This window comes from Myotis yumanensis, unplaced genomic scaffold (genome assembly GCF_028538775.1).
Source record: "Myotis yumanensis isolate MYYU_CA2020_CCGP unplaced genomic scaffold, mMyoYum1.0.hap1 SCAF_5, whole genome shotgun sequence".
In the NCBI taxonomy this organism is placed as follows: Eukaryota; Metazoa; Chordata; class Mammalia; order Chiroptera; family Vespertilionidae; genus Myotis; species Myotis yumanensis.
Genome location: NW_027223756.1, coordinates 54946476 through 54964137, shown reverse-complemented (window position 1 = coordinate 54964137; position 17662 = coordinate 54946476). Strand labels below are relative to the sequence as shown.

Below are 17662 nucleotides of genomic sequence, written 5' to 3'. Positions count from 1 at the left end.
GGTGCTTGCATTATGACTGTCCAATTTCCCTGGCACAAATACATTGTTAGGATTTTAAAGTCTTTAAAGGAAGCATTTGAGTAAGCTGATTTAGTAGTTTGAAATTCAAGATATTCCTTTTGTGTATGTCATCCTTTTTGTGATTAAAACCATTGTTTCACCAGAGAGCTAAATGGCCAAGATTTGCAGATAAACTATCAAGATGAGCTAAAATAATCTAAGCTCTAAACTAAATCATTTATCATTTCCCCAAATATAAGTGGAAATCTAAGAATTATCTATATGTAGGATAAATGCTACTCTTTTTTCTAAATCTTGTTTTACTTCGAGTAGATATGATTTGCCATGTATTGAAAAATTTTTAAATGCTCACGTTGGTAAAGTTTTAAAAGTCAGAAAAATAATAAAGCCTATTTGCTAAGTCATTTAAAGCGTTATTTCTGAAGTATATACTTACTATTTACCTTAAAACTTGACAATAAATATCCTATAGTATAAAGTCCATAATTAAATGAATTTGGCAATTACAACCCATTAGAGCAGTGATGGCGAACCTATGACACGCGTGTCAGAGGTGACACGCGAACTCATTTTTTTGGTTGATTTTTCTTTGCTAAATGGCATTTAAATATATAAAATAAATATCAAAAATATAAGTCTTTGTTTTACTATGGTTGCAAATATCAAAAAATTTCTATATGTGACACGGCACCAGAGTTAAGTTAGGGTTTTTCAAAATGCTGACACGCTGAGCTCAAAAGGTTCGCCATCACTGCATTAGAGTAAGCATAGGTAAACATTTTTGGTGAAGGACCAGATAGTAAATATTTGAGGGTTTGTGGGCCATAAGGTCTCAGACACAGGGATTTAACTCTGCTGGTATAACACAAAAGCAGCCATGGACAATGTGTAAACAAATGAGCATTGCTGTGTTCCAGTAAAAATTTATATACAAAACCAGACATGGGCCAAATTTGGCCTGAGGGCCATAGTTTTATTTCCTGCTCCAGATCACTGGTCATCACATTGTTTGCTCTTATATCTCCTAAAATAATTGTTTAAAACCATGTACCTTCCCACACGCTTTTAAGTTGACAGCTGAACAGTTTCATCACAAGTTTAAATAGTTGCAAAGTGTGTATAAAATTTTAAATATATCCAATAGAATCTAAATATGAAAAGGAATCACAAACATTTTGTTTTTAAGAAAATGTATAAAAATCTCTAGTTGAAAATTGTACATTATTTCTTTTACATCTTGAATTTATATTTTCATTTTACTTCCCCTATACAATTATAACTTTAAAATTTATGGAAAATTAAACATTTTAGACATTATGAAACATAAAAACATTTATTAGAAATATATTTTTAATGAAACAGCTCCTGTGTTTATGGATGAATATTACTTGTTGCTGAATGGGACAGGATTTGTCAACAGTTCTGTTTACTTTTTTTTGTTTTGTTATGGGTGGAAACTCGGATGAATGTCACTCACATGAGCAAATAAATGGGAAAAGAAAGAGTTTTGTTTTAATAATGTCACTCAAATCGTTGAGCTCTTTCTGGGTTATGTGAAAACATTCATATACTGGTCTATTAAGAAATATCATTATGATCTATCATTCAACAGCCATTTTAACAATCTGTCACTGAAACTTATTTTTAATGATCTATCAATTGACAGCCTGATTAGATACTCCTGCCATTTGATTGAAAGCATTGAATTGGAAACCACCTGCTCTGCAGAATGATTTGCTACCTACACATTCACTTTTCAGCATCACATTATAGTATTTTGAATTTTCCAATTTTTTGGCTTTCAAGAGGTTCTTATATTCTGAGGTGAAGCACCATAGTAAGATTCTAGGTAGGAGAGAAATATGCCTTAATTTTATCTAGTGGAAGAAAAGCATGCGAAAGGCGAGGTTAGAAAGGAGTCCTTAGGCCAGTGGTTCTCAATCTTCTGGCCCTTCAAATATAGTTCCTCATGTTGTGACCCAACCATAAAATTCTTTTTGTTGCTACTTCATAACTGTAATGTTGCTACTGTTATGAATCGTAATGTAAATATCTGATATGCAGGATGGTCTTAGGCGATCCCTGTGAAAGGGTCGTTTGACTGCCAAAGGGGTCGCGACCCACAGGTTGAGAACTGCTGCCTTAGGCAAACCTGTTTCAGGCAGAACATATGAAAGTTGAACTAGAATTTGATTCCCTTAAAACCATCAGTGCCTGTGTATCCTTGGGGAAATCCCCAAGGGGTATGCACACCCAAGTTTGAAGACTGCTTATCTAGACAAATAAATTTACCTAATTTTCAGTATATAAAAATGCTTTCAGCATTGAATCTCAGGAGGCATGCCAGAGAAAACAATAAGATAAAGGAAAGGCAGTTGTGAGATATGTAGGTTGTATAGGTTGTACAGATTAGATAGGTAGGTAGGTGGATAGATGATAGATAGATAGATAGATAGATAGATAGATAGATAGATAGATGATAGATGTTGCAATGTTAACTTATAAGTAAGCACTTACATGGAATAAAATAATTCATCTGAATGCTCAAGGGGCAACAGCCTTTATTCGTTGGCACTTTGTGGTCATTCAGTTCAAAATATGCACATGCCCAGATCTGTTAAGCTCCCAAGAGATCACACCCCAAAAGAGGCCAGTATCAAACTTTATATCATAAGAGTAAAAGTCATATAAACACTGAGAAAAAATGGACCTTTTTTACAATTTTCATGTGGAATAAAATACTGTAATAACCAGTCTAGAAAGTACTACATACCTTGTTTTTAATTGCTAGGTTTCTTGGGATTAAAAAACAACTGAATTGTATCCCACAGCTTCACTCCAGTGGGATACTAATGTCTCTCTGTGATACACGGTGATACCCATAAAAGTTCTTATCTGCCAGTAACTTCCCTTTGTGTGGAAGGATGGAGGAACGTTCCCAAACTGGAAACCTGCCCTTTTAACTACTGCTGTTACTTTCTAGCCCATTAATCACCCAAAAGAATATGAATCCCATTATCAAACAGTTACCTAATAACCTTATAGTTAAGTTGTGTAGTCAGACACTAGCAGAATTTTGCAGTATTACCTATGTATATGTTTGCCATGTTGTAATGCCCTGAAGGCAGGGAATATTTTATTCCTCTGTGTCCCCAGGTGTTCCCAGCAGAGCACTGGAGAGTATTTTGAACGCAGTTTTCTTCTGTATTATTCTCTGAGCCTTCCATTAAATTGGCCACGTTAACTTATTTATTATAAACAATGAATATAATATAAATATTTTCCTATTTTTATCAATAATGCATTTATAGTACTTTTAAAACTACAGACTATAATACAAAATAGGTAATAATCCGATGCAGAAATTTATTGTTTGTTCCAATTTCTGATACAATCAAGATTCTTTAGCAATGTAAGAATCATTATTTATGTTGGAAAGTTGGTGTGAAATACCCCTGAGATGACTAGAAACAAAGCTTTCTATTTGGCTGGCCTCATAATGCCAAAAAAGGCACCTCGGTGAAAATTCCTTTTCTGATAATGACATACTTGATAGTGTGTTTCTAGAGGATTATTACTCTTCCCGCGTGCTTAATGTCGCTCTGTGTCTGACCTTGTGCCTTGTGACAAACCCCATCTCGGGTGCTCTGTAGCACTTTGAAAACACACTGCCAGGCTGTCTTGTTTTATTGCTTACATAAGGGGTAAGAAAGTGGCCGCGTGCTGTGCTTTGACTTTTTCAATTACAAGTATCTTTAATAAATAGTCGTTCTCCCCTTTCCATACATGCAAGTGCAGCTGTAAACAGGGGGAAGGGGAGTCCACATCTAGTCAAATTAAAGACCTGTTACAGCCAAAGTAGTACAAGATGCTACAATATTTCAGCTATATGACATTTAAATTCTAATATCTCTTCCTTGTGACAAAAAGTTAAAGGTAATGGATTGTCACAACACGAATCCATTCTCATGGCGATAGGTGTAATGAGATTGTCAGAAACACAAACCTAACCATGATGCAATCTGCAGATTGTAATCTAGTTTGGTCCTGCCCAAGAGCTAGAAAGCGTGTTCCGGGAGTCGCACACTCTTTTTAAATTGTAGCATGTTATTGTTTCTTTCCTCTAGGCAAAATTTCTTACTGAGATGTTGGATTTAGCTGCCCACATTCTTCTAGCATTCGGATGTGTTTTCCTATTTGGTTTTTCAAATATTACTATCTTTAAAATTAAAGATCAAATATTCCCACCCTGGAACATGCTGCTTCTCCTCCCTCACCCCCTATCCTGAGCATGACAAACTATAGGATTTCTTTGCACGTGTTGGTTTAGTAAGCTTATTTTTTTTCTTCCTCTGTTCTCATAGCCAGCAATACAGGAATGCACAGGAGGCAGATCACTGACCTTTTAGATCAGAGTATTCAAGTCCATTCCCAGTGCTTTGTCATCACTTCCGACAACCGCTACATCCTCGTCTGCGGCTTCTGGGATAAAAGTTTCCGAGTCTATTCTACAGACACAGGTAACTGTTACTTTCTTCATCCGTGAACTAAAGTTTACTATAAGTAACATTGAGACACTTAGAATGCTTTCTCATCTTCTCCCTTCCAAAAATTACATGATTCTAACATTTATAAAATAAGGAAAAGACACTTTTCCCCAATCTACTATATAGTCTACCATTAAGTTAGCATGTTTTTAAGAGGCAGCTTTTTATAGTAGATTTGTCACCCAAGTGATGGTATGTAAATACCATATGCACATGTATTTGCATAATATTATGACAAGTGCATATGTGTGTGTGTGTATTTTCCCACTTTTGTATTATTTAAAGGATTTTTTTTTCCTTACTGGAAATTCTCATTAGGTGTATTTCTTGGGAGTAGAAATCTTCATCCACCCAATTCTGCATAGAATCTTGCTGAAATCTACACCATCATGAAGAAAAGTAGCTGACTACTGATTTTATATGACAGCTCTTGTTAGAATATAAAATGTTAAGTCTATATATTCATTTGCATGCAGGACAAACCAAACTCACCTCGGAATTATGACAGGAGACCTGATCCAATAAATGCATATACATTTTTGCATCTAGGAAATGTAGAAACATTGAAAAATTTCATGGAGTCTCTTTAAAATATTTTAGAAATTGTTAGAGGATTAAATAAACATGTAGTAAGTATATAGGTGAATATTTAAAAATAATTAAAATGAGATATTAATGCATTAGAACTTGATGGATACTGTGGAAGTACATATTTCAGCTAAAACAAGGGTCTACAAATATCTTGATTTAAATGTTTTGGGAATAGAAAATTCTCTCACTGAATTTTCTAGTTTATTAAATGGTTTACAGCAAGTCATCTTTCAGTCTTGTTAATGATGTTTATAAAATGTGTGAGTCCATTCTTCTGCCTTAGTAAGTACAGTGTATTGAAAAGATAATTGCTGGTATTGAAGGAGTTTGTCCTAAGTGTATTTTGGTGACAGTATTATAACAGCTATGAAAGAGTAGGGAAAATAGTTTAACATGTACTGTTCCTACAATAAACCCTACAAGTTGTTTTTAGGCAGGATTTTGTTTATGTTTTATTTAGTGGAATTGATGATCTAGGGTTTTTTAATAATTTGCATCTTTATTCTGTATGTCCAGAAAGAAAACCTCCTCATTCAAATCCTTGTGATTAATTGGGCTTTTATTACATGTTTAGGTGTATGAGGTTGATTACTATTGAACCTAAAACTCCTCTAGAATTCATTAAAAATGCAATGGAGATTGATACGTTTTTCTAAAATAGCTGTATAATTATAATGAATTTTCTCTGATTTAATAACAAAATTTAAACCTTTACTTTCACCATGTGGTAGTGACAACACTAGCACTATTTGACCTCAAATTGTGCTTCCTGTTTGCACAAATTTTCAGATTAAAATTGCTTCATACTCTTAAAGGTTTTCTTAAACATCCTTTTAAATTGCACATGGTTTTTTACACATTTTTGAAAATTATTTTTTGAATGTATATGCAGTAAATTTCATTATTTGATATACAGTTCCATTAGTTTGGGCAGACTACAGAGTTCCATAACCACCACCACAAGAGATGTGCAGAGCAGCTCTCACTCCCAGAATTCCCTGTGCTGCTCCTTTGTAGTCAGTTCTTCTCCACCCTCAACCTCTTTGCAACCACTGATCTAGTCTTCATTTCTAGGATTTGCCTTTTCCAGAATGTTGTATAAGTGCAATTATATATTGTCAGTCTTTGGTTTTGACGTTTGAGGGCTCTTGAGTTTATTGTCCATTCATATCATTTTTAAAAGGCATTGGATATAAATATTTGTAAAATTGACCTTACATCAGTGATTCCCAAAGTGGGCGCTACCGCCCCCTGGTAGGTGCTGCAGCGATCCAGGGGGGCGGTGATGGCCACAGGTGCATTTGGGGGCGATGAGTAACTGCTATTAAAATTTTAAAAAAATTAATTTCCAGGGGCTGAGTAATATTTTTTCTGGAAAGGGGGAGGTAGGCCAAATAAGTTTGGGAACCACTGCCTTACATTGTGAAATAGTTATAATTAAGATAATTCTATAGAACTTACAAAATTATTTCACATGCATATTGTTCCAGCCTCACAATAATCTTCTGATACAGGACAGGTGTCCTTGTCCCATTTTTCAAATGATAGCCCTCATATCTTTCTTAATATCTTTATACAAATAAACTCGGATGCTAGTTTTATTTAAAATAATTTCAGTTAGGTTAACTATGTGCCTTACAAAATGTGTACATGACAATAGGAATATTAAATATATTATCCTAAGTTTAGCAGAGAAGCAAGGGGAAAATTGTATGATCAATAACATATAATGGCTTAAAAAGGGGACATCTGTAATACTTTCAACAATAAATATAAATTTAAAATAATAATATATAATTGCTAAGCTATCACAAGTGTTGAATTCAATTATATTTTAGCACATAAGCAAAAAAGAATCCTTATTAGGTTTGGGATGGGGAGGGGGAAGAAACACGGTTGTAACAGGAAATTCTTTTAACATAAATCATGTTTTCAGGACACAACCAGAGCAGCAGAGGCAACAATAAAACCTTCCCTCAGCAGTGGGAATTATTTTCAGGCCACATTTTAGATTCAGTGGTGTGGAGTCCTGAGCTTGAATTTTTTTTATTTGTAGCACAGCTGTCAAATAAAACATTAACTAGAAAATTTGTTCTGTCAAAAAAGGGATATTCTAGTGCTTGTGGTAATATTTGATATTAGTGTGTGGAGAGGTGGACTGGTATTAAAGGAAACAAAAAATAAAGGTTGAGGAACACTTACGAGATTATCAGAAAATAATTTACCAAAAGAGCAGCAGGTATTTATATGCTGTGATTTATTTAGGAGGAGTGAACTTCAGCCTCGTAGCAATAACAAATATCACTGAGAAAGGCTGCCAGAACAGGAAAAAGTAAACTTAAAAAAATAATGTTTTTCAGAGTTGAGCCCAAAGTATGCATTGTAGAGAATAAGATTAATTTGTAGTAAAGTATGAAACCCTTTATATATTAATACTTAAATGTCACTCGCTCATTTTTATCTTCCCTGGCGCCCAGTATACTTTAGTTCTACTTATTATTCCCACTAATCCTACCCTGTACTCTTCCTTTTATAAAACTAATCACTGTTCCTAGTTATATATCTGTGTTTGTTTAATGTCTGTCTGCCCTACTAGACAGTCAATACTCTGGGGGCAGGGACCACGTCTATTTGCCATTGTCTGTTTACCGCTATACAGATGTGAGGAGGCCTCCTGCTTGGCACTTAGTAGGTGCTTAGTAAGTGTTTGTTGAATGGAAAGTCACTGTGATAACTTTTGGGACAAAATTTAAAACACTAGGAGATTGTAGTTGGAAAAGAAACCACAGTGAGCGAGTATCCATTTTCCTGACACTGGTGTTCTAGATACAGAGTGATGACTCAACTGATGAGAATTAATAATGAATCTTGGATCATTCTGTCACTATGCTTACTCCATCCCACTTTTACAGATAAAGCTTTTCACTTTGTCCTCACATGAGCTAGAAATTACACAAGTTACCGAGTGAGTAGCTGCTCTTTTGCAAGCGCCAGGTGCACATGGAGGGCTCTGGTTTCCTCTGTGCCACGTACCCCACATACCTCACGTAGCCACTTGTAGTTATTTCACTCATTCTCACTCCTGCAGCCCACTGAGTTGATGGGTGTCTAATCTTAAATGAGCCTATTCTAAATGACCTATTTAAGTCCCTCCTAGTTTACACGCTCTCAGCACTTAGGTACAGGCTGAGCCAGAAGTCGCTGTACATACTCCGTGATCAAAACAATCACAGTGTTGTGGTCCTGTTTATTTAGTAGTTGAAACTCACTGATTTAACCTTCAGTTTTCTAACCTGGCCTAAGAGTGACCTACTTAACTTCTCTCTTGCCCTTTGAAAGCCCTGCCTCTAATTTAAGCCCACCCATTTCACACTAAATCTCCACTTTGTTCGGCATGAAAATTGTAAATGATGTGAAAATTATTACTCTTTTTCATATTTATTTGCTCTCCCCCCCCCCCCACTTTTTATTCTACAAAGTCTTGAATTCTTCTTACCATATTCTTTATTGATATAGCTGGTTTTAAAAAAGAAATGTTTTAATGTCAGTTTAAAAGACTGAAGGAATTAAAAAATGAACATTTTTAATATTTTGCAGTTAAAACACCTGCTTTTACCAAAGTCTTTATTCACAGGAAAAAATTGTTTAAAGTGATTTTTATTAATTTTGCAAGTTTAGATTGAAATGAATCTTATTTTAAAGTTACTAGTAGTAGTCTTTGTGCAAGAGTGGAAACACTGTATTTGACTTTTCATTTGATTTAGAACAAGTATATTTCAGTGTTTTATTTCTAAAATTGCAGCACTTAAAATAAGCTTTACACATTTATTAAAATAGAAAATTAAAACAATTTAATGTAAATATTTTAGTTATATTTATTATTATCTTAAAAAGTTAAATACATGTAGATGCCAATACTTAATTGAGACCGTCAGCTTTTGAATAGATTATGATGTGTTCCAAGTTAAGCATGCAAACTTTTTTTCAGCTTAGTGTCTTTTTTCCTTGAACATTTGAGTTATGTTCAAATGACCCCTGAAATACTTATAAAAAATAAAAAGTCATGGTAAATATTAAGGATAGATATTCTATGACATTCATTTTTAGATTCTTCAAATATTTCAAAGGCAAATGTTGGCTAAAAACTATAGGGATGGAAGGGAAGATCTACGGGTATTTAATTCTTTGGACAAGTTTGTGTGAATTATAAATACCATATCTAATTAAAACAAAGATTCTAATAAGTGGGGCTTTACTTTTTTTCTGACACCATTATGTGAACAATTCATCCTGTATTTGAAGCCCTAGATACATAGTAAGTTCACTGGGTTCCTTTCCCCCCATCCTGCCCCCACCCCAAGTCATTAGTTTAGATAAACTGCCTTAATCTCAATTTTATCATCACAGCCCCCCCTAGGAAATTTTCATCATTCAGATGAAATTAAAACAAAGAAATAGTGACCTGGTTCAGATTGCAATCACAGTATATTAGTCCTTTTAGCAAAACTTAGTTCATGTAATCCCGATTTTAAAAAACAAGCTCTCCAAAGTGACTTACATTGAAATGCATTCAATTTTTACTAAGTCAGAGAGGGGTTTGTATTAGTGAAGTCTGAAGTATAGAGTACTTCTAAAAGGCAACTAAGTTTCGTTGTGTTTTGAATCATATAGACTAGAGTAACTTAAGAAAATGTTGAAGTGGTTCCCAATAAGGGTTCCCTGGGCCTACTTCCGTCAGTAGATATGATGCATTTGTAATTTATAGTAGCTATTATAATGATACTAGAGGCCCGATGCATGAAATTCATGCAAGGGGCTCGACCCTCGCAGCCCCAGCTGCCTCGTGGCCCTGTGGCCCCGCCCACTGGTTGTTGGAAGGTCGTTCCGGAAGGTCATTCCACCGTCCGGTCTAATTAGCATATTAGCTCTTTATTATATAGGATGGTGTCATAGTCCTTAAATATTATAGTTTGAATTGAAAATAGTTTTTGCCTTTCAAAACATTATTATCACAGTTTATTTTTTTGTTTGTGTTACTATCCAAAGAAAACTTTTAGATTGGACCAGATCAAATTTTATTATAAAATCTGAATAATCAGAATCTGAGTTTATAAGGCTTGATTACCTTATAAGTGAAATGGTCATAATGAGCGGAAATTTTTTTTAATTTTATAGCAATTTTAAAGAATATTGTTTTGTGTTTCAGGAAAATTGATCCAAGTTGTGTTTGGCCATTGGGATGTCGTCACTTGCCTCACTCGTTCCGAGTCGTATATTGGGGGAAATTGCTACATTCTCTCTGGGTCACGTGACGCAACCCTTTTGCTCTGGTACTGGAATGGGAAAAGCAGTGGGATTGGAGATAACCCAGGCAGTAAGTACATTTTATTTTATAACTTTTACAAGTGAAATGTAATAACAGTTTGTAATAAAGTTATCTTTTACATCATGGTGAAAGCGAAACTGAATCATCAAGTAGTTTTAATTTCTTAGTTAAAATTTAAGAAAGGTCTAGATAGCCTCATTATTGACATTTTGTGACCACTGATAATTCAAATCCAAGTGTGAAACCTCATTTTTCACATTATAGGTTATTCTTATGATCTGAAAATGCTAGTTCTTCATTGTAAATGGCTGTCATCACATAAAATAGAGGTGTTTCATTCACGAATAGTAAGATATAACATAAAAAGAATAATCATATATTATCTTGTTTATTGAATTCATATTTTAAAAGAGCAAAATTATAATTTCATGGAAACAAACCATTCTTTATAAAAAAAATATGCTTTCATTTACATATTAAAAGGTAAAGCAGGTCATAAAAGGCCAATATGGAATATTCAAATGGCTCTTGGTTTTTCAGATGGGAAATGAAAATGTTCAGCAACAGCCTTAAACGTCTTTATGAAACTATGCTGAAGGCAGTAAAACAAAAAATGTGTAACCATTTAAAATTGTAATTCACAGAAGGCAAAAAAGGAAGCAGCTACCATTAAAACCAATCGCACACAGCTGCAGAAAAGAAATGGCTTTAGAAAAACACATTAAGAAGTAGGAAAAAACAATTAAAGGGACCACCTGAAAAATGAGAATTTAATTAAAATGATTATGACAACACTGAAAAGTTCCTGCAAAAATAGCTTTAGATTTTTACTTCATAAGGTGGAGGTTTTTAGCTGCTCTTAAATATTTACAGTTTCTTAATTTAGAGCAAGTTGCAATGTATTTGGCTAAGGAAGGACCGTGTTGTTGCTGATTACTTTACCTGAATCCTGCTGTACATCTGTCACTCAGCCCCAGGTTATGAAACAGTCTGAATACATTTAAGTCTGTCGTATTTTGGGTTGACTTCTTTGAGTTGTGCTTATTAAATGTATATTGTATGTATGAAAGTGAAACTTTATAATTGAAAGTCAATACAATTTTAAAAGAAGTATTTGCAAAGTGTTTTATCAGAGCTGGTTCTGCTTTGTTTGTGTTTGGTTGGTGTGGTTTTTATTCAGTGAACCTCTACTATATATTGCTTATTTTAATCAAAGCACAGATCAGTCTCCATACAAATAGAATATAAAAAATAAGGCTGCAATGCTATGGATAACACAGTCTTTGTGATCCGATCAACTTTAATGTGTCTGTATGGGGGATAGTGTGTACATGTGTGTATTTCACATATTTATACAGACAGGTCCAGTTTATATATAACTATGATAACATTTTAAAATATGTAAACTTCAGGAATTTTTTTCACATTATTTTGAAAGTTTGAAAGGTGCTTCATGGTCTTTTCATTATGGACCCCTACATTCAGCTCATTCTCCTTTCTGGCCTTTTAGGATGAGTGACTACTTTCAATTTCTTATTTTCCTGTGTCTATAAATTCAGTTATTGAGATATACTAAGTTAACTCAGACAGACCTAGATTTGACATAGATAATAAATATACCATTTTGTTATTTATCGGAAAATATTTAAGAAGAACTTTCTCTTGCCTTAAAATAGTGCATGATGTTTCATGCACATATAGCAATCCAGACACAAGAAAAAAAAAAATATATATATATATATATATTTACTTACGTAACCTAGTCATGTTCATGTTATTACCAATGTGTATTCTGAGAAGAAGCTAAAGGCTTACTAGCTAAAGCACACTTAGAGGCAATAGTTGTTACATTTCATAGATATAAGTATATTTTAAAACTAGAAATATTCAGCTTTTCCATATGGGTGAAAAATGTATTTACATATTTAAATACCTTATGAATCACCCTAGAGGTGGCTTTTACATGCATGTTTTCTAAAAAAATAAATCAAGTAGGATTGACCACATTCTGGAGTTTGGAGTAAAACAAATCAGAGTTGTAAGCTTTGCTGTGGTCCTTGTGTCTTGTCTGCAAAATGAAAGCAACAATGGGAACTAACTAAGGTGTTATCAGAAGCACTGGGTGCTTAGAGCAAATAAATCACCACACAAACACCATCATGTTGGCATTAGAGTATATATTATAATGTTATATTTTTCATAAAGCACTTCATCTATACCCTCTCATTGTCTGCAGTATGGTGGACATTAACTCCTAGCAGTGCTGGAAATGCAAAGAAAAAATAAAAGAATAACACAATAGCACAGCTAATAAAAATTTTAGAAAATTGTATGTATCTTGACTAAATTAAATTACCTTTCTCAAAGTGAACCTCGTCCTTTCTGGCCCTTTTCTAGTATCTGATGTCCCAATTTAATTTTGCTTTAGCTTTGAAGGGTGGATCTGGGAGAAAGACAAATAGGCACTTTTTCATATAATGAGAATATCACACATTAGAATAGAAAAATGAACAAGCCAGTTAAAGCTTTTCAAAACAAAATGACGAGAGAGAGAAAGAGAGAGAGAGAGAGACATTTCACCGTGTGTTTTAAGGATTCATGCAAGCTGGTTCAGATTTTATAAGCCTCTGGCTCATTGATGGCTCCATGAAGCAGTCACCGAAGTCAGAGCCTTTCAGATGAGGAATTTCAGGCTGTGTTTATTCCTGTATTATATCTGTTGGATGCAGTGTAAGTGTTCTTTAAGAGATGGTCAGGCTTTTATATATATATAATTGCACTGTGGTCTATAAATGCACACAATGCCTCAACTTAAATTTTTGAATTTAGACTTTTCTTGCTTGAAGGGAAAATAGGTAAATTTTAAAAAAACTAGGGTGTTGCTTTTTAGGCATTTCATAGATCTTATTCAAGTATTTTGTGCATTTTTTATTTCAAAAATTACGAGAATAAGCTAATAATTTTACTTGCTGAGATCATAAGCCTACAGCATTTTCTATAAACCTCAGTGCTATATGTAAAGTTAATAGCTTTATTACTATTTTTTAAAATCATATTAATATGCATATTGGTTGGGCAAAGTCAGGCTAACTCTCTATGTGGTACAATTTGGAGTTTATGAAAGGATACGCGTGTTCTCTGAAATCTGGATTCTGTGGCAAAGCCTCGCTCGCCTGCACAGCAGAGAGGTGTTCTTCTCCGTCTGTTGTCTTGTGCGGGTTATCTCCTGTGGAATGCAGTTTCCCCAGGAAAAGAAAATTAACATAGGATTCCATTTAGTTGTGACTTTTAAAAATAAAATCAACCAAGAACATTTCAATGAAAGATGTTTTTGTTTGGAATCATATCTCTGCCCGAGCACTTTGTGTGTTTTTTGAACCAAATCTTGTCCACCAAAATGCTTTTCCTGAAATAATCCTTTTTCCTTCAAAATGGAGAAAATGCTGCCCAGTTGAAAATACATTCAGTTGACAATTAAGTGTTTTAAAACTTTGAAATGATCTTACAAGCAAGATGAAAATTTCCAAAATCGTTATTTATCCACCATTTTATATTGTATTAATAGGCCATAAAATTCAAATTAAATGCTTACTAAAAGTAAGTATTTAAGTATTTTTAGCTATCTGAGCGATTTTTTTAAAGCCACAGTTGATTAGTTTTAGAAGCAAATGGTTCCTGACTGTGAGGTTGTTGTGTAGATTTGTGTGTATAGTATTTTGGTAAAGTAGTTTTCCATTCTCACGTTCTGTTTTTGATTTGATTGAAAGGTGGCATTTTTTTTCCTCATTGCAATCAGACATGCTAATCTATGTCAGCTTTCTTCTTTATGGGCATGGCGTCTACTGAAAGAAAGAAAAAGCTAAGTTTTTTTTTTTCATAACACCGGGATTCTGTTCTTTAAGAATATTTCAGCACCGTTAATTAGAAAGAAGGTTTTATTAACCATAAGGCTAGCACTAACAGACCACAGAGCTGCTTTTTAAAGTACTGTATGCCATAGCTGCCCTGTTTTTTTTCTCTGTCTAAAACTTCATTTTGTTATACTCTCATCAATCACTTAAGTCATTACCGTAAATCCTACTGTTGTTAATTTTACTAGTATCACCCTAATGAGGCATTCTTGCTATAATTAAAAATGAATTCTAACTTTAAGGCATTCTAAATTTTTTTTAATGAATTTAGAATGATCTTGCCATATGAGCATAAATACCAGATATACCTAGACTACTCATCAAGTCCATAACAAAAGTAGTATCATCCAGGTGTGAAATATTTACTGGTTGCCTCTGTGCACATGTCTTATGCATATGTATTTTTGTGCACATATTGAGGAATTATGTTCTTTTTATCATAAAGCCTAATATGTTTTATTGAAGCCACTGATAAATCCTTATTCTTTGTCTTGCCAAAGTAAGGTTAGACTCACCACAAACTGTAGATGTCCTAGAGCACCATCTGCTGGATGCATTTGGGGACTTAATGTTAGTAAATTTGAAAATCAGCACTTGATAAGACAGGTGTACTTTGTTTTTAATTGCCTGTGATGTATTATTTATGGGACCCAAATGTCAAGATGTATGCATATGTGTTGAACCATAAGAATTTGTAAAATAACTCACTTTCTTCTTTCTTATGCCCCATGCTGACCTGGATTTGGAACTTGATAATATTTTGTTTAAGGAGAAAGTGAGCTAAATATATGCCCAGTGAAATAAAGCATCACAGTTTATCATGAGATTTAAATTCTTATTGACCCCAGGTCTTTAGTAAGCTGTAGTTGGAGAAAATTCTTTGGATGATATTTTAACTTTAGGTTCCTTACGTTCACTAAATTCTGAATAGAAAAGCAATGTTTGCAACAAGTAGCCTTTTTATACCTTGGATGTGACTCTTGATCTATTCTTTTGTCAACAACATGAGTTTTTGTATGTCTCATCGGGAGCTTTCCTGTAGCCCTATTTTTGGTGTGCACCTTTGAACAAACTCTGAGACTGCCCTTGTTTTTCTTCCTTGAAGAATTCATCAAGTAGGGTTTGAAACAATATGTTGGCAGTGTTCGAGTTCAGGTGACATTAAAACTACGTCTATGAAATTCTCCAGAAGGTCCAGGATGTTTAGTGCTCCATGATGTAATGCAGGCCCTCAAGTTCCAGCAAAACAACTCTGTATTTACTGCTTGTAACTAATAGTAGATGTGGTAAAAGGAATTATATTCATATGGCAAATGAATACAACCTTAATGTGCACCATATGCAGAGTGGCGGGGTGATGTGCCAATATATCACATTTATTTACCTTGTTTAGTTGCAGAGAAAAAATGACTATACCATTCAGCCCGTAGACTATAGCCATATAAATATGAGAACAGAAGAACTGATGATTTATGCCCTCAAATTGAAGCTGAGTGTCTTCATATGTAGACTCTCATAGTGCCACACCAAAGAAAGCTGTTTGTCTAATACTATATGCTCAGATAGGAAATTTAATTTCAAACAAGTGCTGGAATTAATTTAAGAAGGTACAGATTCCCTTTAGTCAACTAAGTATTGTTGTATAGGCTCTCAAAGAAAATTTTGAATGTCTTCTTTCATTTAATTGGGACTGAATATACTCTGAAATTGTAAGCTACTTCCTCCCTCCTTTTCGCCTAAAAGCGGGGTTCTTCTTCTTTTAGAATATTGTAAAAGTACATGCGTGTGTGTGAGAGAGACATTATTGTAGAACTACTAATGATAGATTTAATTAATACCTCCTGGAAAAACATATTAGACTGACTTTATCACCTTCCCCAAAGTTGGCCTCATTAGAGAAATTATATGGCAGCTTTGGCCATATGTACCTCATATTACACTTTAGTTATTCCTGAGGATTTATGAAAAGAGACCTATTTTTATAGGAAAGTAAGTACTTAAATGCCTCTGTTGATTTCTTTTATAAAACAGCAATTGCCCTATCTTTTAAAGTTTTTTTTGTTGCCTTCAAATAGGTTCAATCCGACTTTTGATTTTGGATTTGAAGTGTTTTTAGATAGAAAAAATCCTCAGAAGCCATTTTCCCCCTTATGGCTTAGGGCTTCATGACTGTTGATCTTTTTCGCTTACAGTCTTGTAGTTTGTAACTTTCTACACCTTAGAGATTGCTTTATTTCCTTGGGGTGAATGGGGTCAGGATGTTTTCTTTTTTTATTAATTGAGATGTAATTGACGTATAATATTAGTTTCAGTTGTGCAACATCCTGATTCGATACATGTATATATTGCAAATTGATCACCACAGTATGTCTAGTTAACATCCATCACCACACAGTTACAGATTTTTCCTTTTCATGAGAACTTTTAAGATCTACTTTCAGCAAATTTCAAATACGCAGTACAGTGTTGTTCATTATAGCCACCACGCTGCCCATTACATCCCCAGGACCTACTTACTGTGCAAGTGCAGGTTTCTACCTTTTGCCTGCCTTTGCCGGTTTTCCCTACCCCCATCTTTAGCAACCACCAGTCTGTACTCCGCATGTAGGAGCTTTTTTCTTCTTCTTTTTTTTTTTTTTTTAAGATTTCACAATAAGTTTGATTCTATGGTATTTGTCTTTTTCTGTCTGACTTCCTTCGCATAATGCCCAGGTCTATCCAGGTTGTCTCAAATGGCAGCTTTTCCTTTTTTACTGTTGCTGCACAATATTCCATTGTGTACATAAACCACATTTTCTTTATACATTCATCCATCGCTGGGCACTTAGGTTGTTTTCATGTCTTGACTATTGTAAGTAATGCTGACTAAACATGGGGGTGCGGATATCTTTTCAAGTTAGTGTTTTTGTTTCCGTTGGATAAATACGCAGAAGTGGAATTGCTGGATCATATGGTAAATCTACTTTTAATTTTCTGAGGAACCTCCATACTGTTTTCCACAGCAACTGCACAGCTTACATTCCCACTAACAGTGCACAAAGGTTTCTTTTTCTCCACATCCTTGCCAGCACTTGTTATTTCTTGTCTTTTGGATAATAGCCATTCTAATAAGTGTAAAGTTATATCTCATTGTGGTTTTGATTTGCGTTTTTCTGATGATTAATTATGTGGAACACCTTTTATGTACCTGTTGGCCATCTGTAGGTCTTCTTTGGAACAATGTCTGTTCAGAAACTCTGCTCATTTTTTAAACAGATTGGGGGGGT

The 17662-nt window shown here is 34.3% G+C and overlaps 1 protein-coding gene across 4 annotated transcripts in view; it reads left to right on the top strand.

Moving 5' to 3' along the window:
• The window catches only part of LRBA (LPS responsive beige-like anchor protein), a 554804-nt gene that overhangs the window by 521811 nt on the left and 15331 nt on the right, over positions 1–17662 (top strand). For all 4 annotated transcript variants that reach the window (XM_070415300.1, XM_070415301.1, XM_070415299.1 and 1 more), the window contains 2 exons: positions 4386–4541; positions 10366–10533. In XM_070415300.1, the coding sequence (XP_070271401.1) occupies positions 4386–4541; positions 10366–10533 (324 nt within the window). The remainder of the gene's footprint in view (positions 1–4385; positions 4542–10365; positions 10534–17662) is intronic.